The following is a 10833-nucleotide window of genomic DNA, read 5'->3' on the forward strand; positions in this document are numbered from 1 at the left end:
GGTCATAGCTTTTGAGAGCCAAAAGCTAGCTGAAACTGAGAGGGTTATGAATATCTATGATTAGGAAATGTTGGCCATCCTTCATGCCATCAAGAAATGGCATCATTATTTGTATGGCAGCCGGTTTCGAGTGAAAAGTGACCATAGAGTACTAAAGTACTTCTTGTCTCAGTCAAATCTGACTCCAAAAAAGAGGAGATGGGTAGCCACCTTACAAAACTATGACTTTGACATCACCCACACTCGTGGGAAGGACAATGTAGTGGCTGATTCCCTATCTAGGATGTGGGCATGTAAAGTCTCTGCTATCATGGAGTTACACAGTGATTGGATACATGAGCTTCAGGAGGCTTACCTATTAGACTCTAATTTCAGCAATGTATTTTAGAAATTACAGCAAGGACAATGGATGGAAAACTCTTCGTATCAGCTAAAAAATGGGCTTTTATGGTATAATGGCCGAATCGCCATCCCTCATGCTTCTCCGTTCAAGCAGAAAATCATGCAGGAGATGCATTCAGCCCCTATAGCTGGTCATTTGCGAGTCTTTAATACCTATGATAAAATTGCTAAAAGCTTTTACTGAAAGGGCCTTTGGAGAGCTGTGAAAGACTTTGTCTTGGGCTGCATGCCTTGTAGGCAAAACAAGGACAGCACCTTAAAACCAACTGGTTTACTTCAGCCATTGCCTATGCTTGAAGGCAAGTGGACACACATCACTATGGACTTCATTACCGGCCTACTAGTGACCAAGAAAGGTTGGGACAACATCTATGTAGTTGTGGACAGACTCACAAAGGCAACCCATTTCATTCCCACAAAGACTCAGTATAATGCTTCTCAAGTAGTCAGCCAATTCATGGAAGATGTTTTTAAATTACATGGCTTACCATAGGTCATTGTGCATGACTGAGATGCTATGTTTATGAGTAACTTTTGGCGGGCAGTTTTCAGCTCTATGGGCACTCAGTTAGCTCCTTCCACTATTACCATCCATAGACAGATGGTCAGACAGAAAGGGTTAACAAATGGCTCGAAACTTACTTGAGGCATTTTTGTCATTATGTGCAGTATGCTTGGGACTCATGGTTGCACTTGGCTGAGTTTGCCTATAATAACTCCACACATACTAGCATTGGAGTTTCACATTTTGAGGCCCATGTATGGCTATAAGGTGCCCCTTCCTGTGGTTATCTTCAATGATAAAATAAATCTACAAAGCAAGGAAGAATTGGATAGAATGCAAGCCTTACTTCAGCAGTGTAAATCTAGCTTGAAGAGAGCTCAAGATCAAATGAAGCTTTATGCTGATGACAAAAGACGGAAGACAGGTCCAGCAATAAGTTGGCACACTGGTTCTATGGTCCATACTGGATTATCAAGAGAGTGGGAGACTTGGCATATCGATTGGCATTACCCCCATCTACGAAGATCCATAATGTCTTCCATGTGAGTCAGGTGAAGCCCTTCATTGGCTCAGCAGTGGACTATGTTGAGGAACTTCCACCGATAGACGAAGAAGGCATCATTCAATACATACTCAAAAAAGTCATAGGACAAAGGGAAAAGAGGATTCATTCTCGCTCGATCATGGAATACTTGATTAAGTGGCAAGGTTTACCACTCGAGGAAGCTTCTTGGAGGCCAACTTCATCTTCATATTTAGATACACATGTAGCTATGTATGCAATGATGTATGGGAATGCATTGCTTTACTTGGGTTGAAGATGGATGTATGTATCATTGGATACACCTATGCAATCATATATGCAGTAATAGTAGTGATTGTGCATGTATGAGAGCCTATCTTGTTTGATATGGTCATGGGAATGCTTATTCTTATGCTCAGTAATGCTGAAGTGATGCGAAACATGCTAAGAGATACTCAAGTGATGGATGATGCCAACCAAACAGTGAATCCCACAGTGCAATAGAAGGGGAACCCAATTTTAGCCCTCTTGTGACTATTTCAGGGTGCTGTAGAGAAATTACTTGCATTTGCTGAGGTGTTGCCACTCCCAATAATTGAGGTGCTGACCTTGGAGATACTTTAAGGACTTGCCAAGAACCCTGCTCAATTTTGGATACCCATTTGGAGCATACCAAATACCTACATCCCAAAACAGGCCTTTCCTAGGTGTGGGCAGGGTGTTGGGCTGCATAGAACAGTCCCACATTTCTGATTACAGAAATTCATGTATAAAACCTGGGAACATGTACCTATGCTCATCTCAAAGAGGGAATTGCTGCCTCCGTTTTGAATAGAATAGTAGGTCAATCGGAGTTGTCTAGCTCTAGTTATAGCCAAAATAGTGAGAGGTGGTCTCACGGGATTGCACTTAGACATAGCGAGTAACAGGGGGAAAAACAAAGCAAATGAAGATGTTCAGCTCAACAGATAAGGGATGCACGCACCCTGAGGGATGACACCAACTTTGAGGTTGAGGAGGAAGACCTCTCTCACTCCATGGGAAGCCTTGGTGCACTCAATCATACCCTCAGTTCATACGAGACTAGACATGTGGAGAGGCATAGGGAAGTAATGGAAGGTCAAACTCAAATGGTGACGGAGATGCGCTGAATGACCTCTATCATGGGAAGTACTTGCAGCCAAGTTCTCAATGTGGATGGATTCCCAAATGAAAGGCAAGGAAAAAGAGGATAGACTAAGCATGCAAGCTGAAAGAGTGACCAACCCATTCGTGAATGCAACCTATGCAAGTACCCAAGGTATCTTGGGAAGAACGTGCATTCCCAACATCAGCTTTGAGCAAGGAGAGCCCTCACAAAGGCATGAGGATCCCATAAACAATGGGATGAGGAGTAACTTTCAGCCACCACCCGCGCCCATGCCACCTATGCGTGCTCAGCCGTCTTTTGGAAGGAATCACTCAAACAATGGGTTATTTCTTATAGCCCAATGGATCGGCCCAACTTTGGGTATATGGGACAACCCCCCAATCATGAAAGGGAGTTGAGAGATAAAAGTATCTTCTCAAAGTTCAATGGCCAGTTGTCCTCCCCGGCTGAATTAGAAGAATGGCTCTCAAAGCTTGAATACTACTTTGACAAGTTACTCGAAAATGGGACTAAATTCCAATGAAATGATGAAAGTGAGCTTCAACAAATGTATCTAGATAATCAATGACGAGATATCTCTTGGGTACATCAATTAGGATATATCAAAGAAAATGTGCTTCAATGGCTCAATCACATGCACACAAACTATATTAGAAGAGCTCCACTACATAATCTGCACCTTCCCAACAAAAATAGATGAAGCATTATGATAAGAACAAAAGAGAATAAAATACACATACCAATAAATTGTGAGCATCTATTTCCAATCAAAAAAAGGCGTCAACAAGTCACTTATACAAAAATGGATAGGCCCATATAGCATCATCAAACATATGTCTACGAACACATCAAAAGTTAGGCATCACAGCAAACTTGGCATATAGTCACACAAAGTCTGACTACAACAAACACCAAAATAGAAACCAATTCACAAGAAAATGGAGAAGATAATGAGTTGTATGCATAGATGGCAAAGAATTGGAGCAACAATGGTGCCCTTAGCAAAAGCTAATGAAGACGGACTTTAGGCTCCAAAAGATCAAAGGGAGGGAAACCCATGAGATGCAACATCATTCCTCCCAAGGGGGGGTAGTGTAATCAGCTACTTGAATGAATGATCTAAAGCAAGTAGTATTGATTTCAATTAATAACATGTACATATGTGTCATGCCTTTCTTGGCTTGGAATGAGAGAAGCTTTAAAGGAAAGGTATGGAGATGTAAGAAGGATGTATGTAATGATAAGAAAACTAAGAAAAGACTAGATATACTTGGAGTGTGTATAATACTGTGAGTATTTCCTATAGTAAGAACCTATTAGAATACTTGCATTCTCACAGCCTGTATTTCCTATATTTTAGTACCACTATAAGTACCATCATATATATAATTCTAACATTTAAACCAATCCTCCTTAAATGATGTCAAGCCTAGAGCATAATTTTTGTAGATGAAAACTCGGGGAAGTTACTATATGTATATCATCTACATCACATACAATCAAGGCCTATTTATAAATATCCTTATTTGTGTATTTTTAAAGAATAAAACATAACTCTTTTCTATTCAATATGTAAGTAACCCCTTTACATTACACCCTTCTATATGTAAAAAATGTATAAAATGGTATTTTAAAAATACCTTATTTTGAACCCACATGATGCACACATATATTCATGAGTAACTTACGCCAAGATGAAAAGTGTAGCAAAACTAATGACATTATATGTTGCAGCTAATGTTGCGCCTAATATCATGTGCAAGGTAAATATAAAGATTATACTAGTAGTAGGTTTGCCAAATTAACAACAAGATTTTTGAAAACTTATCTCCATATCATACTAGGAAGAAACTATTTGCATATTGACCCCCAGGGAATTCACTGTATGTATACCCTCTATATCACATGCATTCAAGGCCTATTTATAAATATCCTTATCTGTGAATTTTCTTTTAATAAAACATAACCCTTTGCTATTCAATCTATAAGTAACACCTTTATATGGGACCCTTTTGTATGTAAAAAATGTGTAAAAATGATATTTTAAAAATCCCTTATGTTGAACCCATGTGATACATATATATATTTATGACTGATCTTCCCGGGTATTGACCTTACTAAGTATAGCATAAGCTTCTCTCGGTATTCTAAATATATGTCACTTTGTTGATATGCTTCTTGCTTTAGATACACTGATAGTCATCATGATGGGTATGTCCACAACATTCATTGAACTTATTGGAATGGGAAGAAAATTTCCCTCTTGTGTCATTCTAGCTATTGTGAGCTTGATCTATGGATTCAACTATGATCAAGCTCACTTGGCGGTAGATGAATCTCACATGAATTTTTTATTAGCTAGTATGCGTGGAGGCATGGACAACCACCTCAATCATGGTTTTTAGGTGTTAATACAAGGAGATCTAGTGAGCCATCTCATCTCTCTCTCATATATACTCTCTTGGGTACCACTCACATAATTTCTATGGTGTTTGACCACACTCACCTTGAGATAAATCTTAAACCTTGACCAACTACAATTTTGAGCTTTTATTTTGTACCTCATGATTTTAATATTAGCCATTGTCTTTCCTTTGCACCTCATCTTGAAAGAAAATTTAAGCCTTGGCTAGATATGCTTTCAATATACTCACATCATTGAACTATTATATTATACCTTACAAGTCAAATATTAGCCAAGGTTTCTTTTTTGTGTACTTGCACAAAGGATTTACAACACAGTCTTCATGATGAACATAGATTAGTTAAGTTGCTCCAATTAAGTAGGGATCTTACGAGCTTAAATGTAAATTTTAGTGAATTAGTTTTTGGAAAACGCTATCAAATAAAGGATAAAATGCATGCCTATATTGTTCTTATGTTCTTAAAGATTTTAATAAGATGCATTTAGTAGGCTTATAAAGAGATTCTAACGAAAAATTAGCTATACTTGAAAAGGTTTATAGATTATCTACCAAATATTCGAAGAATACTCAATACATTGTGTATTATTGGGATCTATTTAATACTATACAAGATGCCTTTCGAGACCCTTGTGTAGAAGGCTGTAGCTAATTGCAAATTATTTATTTGCTTCTTGCTATTGTTGGGAAGTTTTATTAAATGACAAGGTGGAGTATGCAAAGCTAATGTGACTACTATCCTACACATGACTTCAATGATTGCTAACTTTTGTACCATCAAAATCTTTAGTCATTTGGAAAAGTGTAAACATGGACCTTAAAGGATACATACTTAGGTCTCACTTTTCAACTATCACAAGCACCAAAATGCCTCATGATTTGATAATGTTAATGTTCAAGAAATGCCAGTTTAAGGCTTATTGTCAATCTACATGGTTCTTTATGCTTCCCACTTTTGAGAAGAAGTGAACCATCTTTTAAAGGGGTCCCGCCAACTATCTATATTACTTACCCCTACTCCTGAAATAAAAGTAGGCAAGATTAACAATGGCTAGAAAATATCCTTGAAATTTCATATAGGCTCTTTTGATTGGACGCAATTGCCCAGATTGGAATTTCATATAGAGACTCGGTGAAATTTCAAGGATTGAAATACATTAGACATTTGAAATCCTCAAGGCCCTACATATGAGTGGATAACTTAGTATTTACAAGAGGTGATGGGAAGCCAAAATGTAAAGCTCAAGCAAGAGGCCCCCCTCCTTGCTCAAACAAGCCAAAAAATAATGTCCAAACAAAAGCTTCCTCCTTAGAAAGTGCTTAGACATCACAAGCATGAAAGAGGGGAAGGTGTTACTATGCCAATGCACATGCATAGGCGCAAGGTACTCACACAATGTGTGCAAGTTGGATAGTGTGCAGGGAATGTCGTATTCATAGCCTTGAAATCCATGTGGTGGCACATGATTGTCTCCTTTGTACGCTTGTGAGGAATGAATACGTTTGAGACTTAAGTAGCTTATGTGCAGATATGTAATCAAAGAAATCGCTGGGGAACAATTTTAATGCCCGGTTTCTTTTCCCCACGTCATGGGATCCAATGACCTTGAGCAAGGCTTCGAGATCAGGGATGAATATGCCCCCTTGATGGCTTGAGAAGATTTTGGCCAATCTTGTGAGTTTTGTCAAAGAGCGCGTCTCATCCTTCTATGCATCTTCACAAGAGCCTGGGCTCTTGCGCATGGCGATGCGTAAAAATCAGGCCCTTTTTTCCAAAAAACAAAAAAAAAAACATTTAGGAGGCGGAGAAAATGCAAGTAATGTCATCGGGATGAATACAAAAGAAAACCGAAAAACCCTATGATTATTATTATTATTACATTTCCTCGCATTTTTAAAAGAATAGGTACAAAATTTGCGCACAGTGCGAGTACTTGCCACTTGCTGAAATGTTAAAAGTACAAAGGGAGGTCGGCCCTGATTTTTGTATTACCCTATATATCTACATATATCTATATATATATATATATATACGTGTGTGTGTGTGTATAACATAAGATATACATATTACCAGGCAGATTAAGAATATTTTTGGAACCTCTTGCCGTTCCTTCCAAATCTCATCCTTCGTCCCATATGCGATGGTTACATAATATTAGACCCCATATCATTGTCCTCTTACACATCAATATTACTGCACATACAAGCTTACATCATTATACTCCATATCATTCTCCCCTTCACATAATATACTGCAAATCATTCGCTGCCTTGTCGTTGTGCAAGGTCTGATCTCTTTCCAAACCCACTGGCTTGATAGATACATATGGGTTGTTACATGTGCATTACAAACGCTTCTGTTCCTTTCCTAACATGAGACACACTCCCTTGTCCTTGTGCAGTATTTCTTTCACTCACTCACTCACTCATTGGCTAGATAGATAGATGGATACGTAGACAGATAGACATATCCTCTGTGCTTGTATGTGCGCGTGCGTGTGTGTCTCAGTGACAACTAAGTCATACACACAGTCGATTGTTAGCTAAAGTCATTACCTTGCCCATGGAAGTTCCGGTTTCTGGTAACTATTATGCTCATGGAGCTGTTGAGTGGACAGGGGGTGTGAAGGACCTTCTGGAGGAGAGCAATGATCACATTAGACCCCAGCTTAGGCCAAGAATTAATGCTTTCCATTGCCTCGATCAGCTTGAGCCAACATCAGTTCTTGATGTGGGCAGTAGGTTCTCTCCACCCTTGGAGTGCACTTGCTCTCAATACACAGGTCTAAGCCTTGATTGGCACCCAGAGCCTTCTTGCCCACATGCAAATCCAGTGGCAGACCAAGCATACAACTACATCATTGCCGCCAGAAGTCCACCCTCTGGCAAAAAGTTCCAGGACTCCTACAGCCTCTCTCTTGAGTTTCCGGACTCTGTCGATTACTGGCTAGAAGAAGCAGTTCCGCAGATCCATGGAGGAGATGCCACTGGTGAGGGATCCGGGGATGGTTATAATTGCAATCAGCAGGAAGTGTTTCTCCTTCCATACCCCGATGACGGCCCCATGCAATGGGGCATTCAAGATCCATCTTACCCTCTTTTTGATTCCTACTACATCAATAGCCATCTCAACCTTAACGACGGATCAAAGCACACGGCATTCTTCACTTCAAGAGAGACTGCATTTACATCTTGCCCGGACCCCTACACAAGGGAAGAGGAGGATATGGTGGACTGCTTTATCAGCCCAGCACCTGAAACATACTGTGATGAAGAGCAAACCCATCATTCTGCCCAATCTCAATCATTTAGCAGAGTTAAGAGCCGAACATCTTTTGATTCCAGTGGGGGTGCCAGTTCATGCTACACAGAGGAAGAAAGCATGGAGCTGCAATTGGGCGCATCCAGTATCACGGTAACAAGCTCCGATCAGCAAGAGGATTTCCAGATTCAGAATACAATGGACACTCGTCTGCACTCCGCAGGAGTACTAGATAAAAGACCTTTGGCTCACAAAACTGACTTCCTGTCAAGGCCCACAAAAAAGCTCATGGTCGGCAACGCATTAACTGCCATTACAGCTGTGACTCAAAGCTGTGATATTTCAAGCAATTATGATGTGCACTCGGACATTCGTGCAATCGCAGAACATGTCCCTCAAGGACGACCATCTTCGAGTCCAACTGTTGGGGAGGATGAGGAGGATAATGATGGTGGGAATGCATTTAAGCAGGATGAGGGTCTTCATCAGGTTCACCTTCTTCTTGCATGTGCAGAAGCACTAGCATGGAGGGACCTTCCACTCGCAGCCTCCTTGCTAGAGCAGTTGACTGCATTTGCCTCTAGCGGAGGGGACTCCATCCAGAGAGTAACATACTGCTTCGCAGAGGGCCTCTCGGCTCGACTGGCTACCATGTCAGGTCGATGCGGCCAAAGCATTCCTTTCCCTTCCAGTGCAGAGAAAAATGAAGGCCTTCTGCAACTCTACAACTGCACCCCATACCTTTCCTTTGCCTTCTTTGCTGCCAATGAGGCCATCTTGCAGGTATTTGAAAAAAAAGACAGAGTGCACATCATAGACTTGGGCATGATGGTACAAGGTCTCCAATGGACAGGCCTGATAAGAGCTCTAGCAAAGAGAGAGCAAGGGCCTCCTCACGTAAGGCTCACGGCCATAGCTCCATTCTCATCCATGGAGGGCGGGGGCAGTACTCGAGGAATATCATGCATGACTGCGGCGGACGTGATGCAGGAGATGGCAAGATATGGTGAAGAGCTGAAGAAGTTCGCGGCATCTGTCAGTGTAAAGCTGGAATTCGAGGTGCTGCCACAGACGTTGGATGCATGCGTGCGAGGCAAGGGGAGCGCAGGTGAGTACTGGGCGCGAACGATCGAGCGGAGGCCAGGCGAAACCCTGGCTATAAACTCAGTGCTGCAGCTGCATGGCGTGGTGAAGGAGAGCCGGGGGTCGCTGAAGGGAGTGCTGCAGGGCCTGCAGAGGCTGTGCCCAGCCGTGATGACAGTGGCGGAGCAGGACGCGAGCCACAACGGACCCTTCTTCCTGGGGAGGTTCATGGAGGCGCTGCACTATTACGCGTCGATATTCGACTCGCTAGAGGCGAGCCTGCCGCGCCACAGCGTGCAGCGGCGGAAGGTGGAGGGGCTGCACTTCGGCATGGAGATCCGGAACATCGTCGCGTGCGAGGGTGCGGAGCGGGTGGAGCGCCATGAGAGGGGGGACCAATGGAGGAGGCACATGAGCAGGGCTGGCTTCCAGGGTGTCCCCCTCAGGTGCATGAGCCAGGCACAGATGCTGCTTTCCCTCTACTCCTGCCATGGATACACTCTCTCGGAGGAGAAGGGTTGCCTCACCCTTGGATGGAAAGGCAAGCCCATCATCTTTGCCTCTGCTTGGACCTCCAAAGCCACCATCCTTTCTGCTGCTGCTGCTTCTTCTTCCTCTTCCACCCAAAAGAAGCCACCCCTGAGCTGATCCTCCTCCTCCTCCCAAACAGACCACCCATGAGCTGCCAAATTTGGACAAGAAACCTTCACCTTCTTCCTTGCAAAAGACTTTACCCAAAAGACATTAGGGGCAAGTCAAAAGACACTATCCAAAAGATCAGATACCACATCTGGGCTATCAAAAACCCTTGCATGACCTACCTACATCTTCTTCTTTCCAAACACCACCCATAAACTGCCATATTAGGGCTAGTAGGGCCTTTGCATTTTAGAACAAGGAATGTGCTTCTTTCTTGCCTACTATAAGTTCACGTGAGAAACCAATTACTTGTTGGTTTGTAAATAGGTGATTGTTTCTATCTATCTAAAATACTAGCCATGTGTAGTAACATTCGGACAAATGATCCCATCATGAGATGCTTTCAAACCAATCACTCGTTGGTTTTATGCTCTCGTCATGAGATGGTTTCGAACCAATTCACTTGTGGTTTTCTAGTTTCACTTTATTCATTTCTGGCTATAATGGCAATGAAGACTCTTTTTGTCACATTTTCAAAATAGCAATGAGTTGGAGATGTTTGGAAAAATAAAAATGGCATGTTATTGTTCATTTTCATTTTATACACAAGTCACCCAACTACACAATGCTTGAACACTACTATACAATGTTGGATTTGAAGATTCCCCATGCAATTTGAAGGGAAATTGTGCTACATATCAGTGGTGTATTGGAATGCTCCATTGATTCTTTTGGATACTAGTCTCTAAATATTGTACATAACCTCTCATTGAAACGTGTGAGGGGTCCAAAATGAGTAGTAGTAAGCCAATCTCCTAGTTCCATGAGCAATATCATCCAATCACC

The 10833-nt window shown here is 41.8% G+C and overlaps 1 protein-coding gene across 1 annotated transcript; it reads left to right on the forward strand.

Annotated features, from left to right (window-relative positions):
- Positions 1-7229: 7229 nt before the first annotated feature.
- On the forward strand, positions 7230-10498 carry LOC148028698 (uncharacterized). The gene has a single exon (XM_087687486.1). It carries the CDS (start codon positions 7567-7569, stop codon positions 9994-9996), a length of 2430 nt encoding a protein of 809 aa, XP_087543612.1. The 5' UTR covers positions 7230-7566; the 3' UTR covers positions 9997-10498.
- Positions 10499-10833: the final 335 nt, after the last annotated feature.

The sequence above is a fragment of the Lygodium microphyllum genome, chromosome 11 (assembly GCF_053477565.2).
Source record: "Lygodium microphyllum isolate KBCC chromosome 11, Lygodium_microphyllum_v1.1.10, whole genome shotgun sequence".
In the NCBI taxonomy this organism is placed as follows: Eukaryota; Viridiplantae; Streptophyta; class Polypodiopsida; order Schizaeales; family Lygodiaceae; genus Lygodium; species Lygodium microphyllum.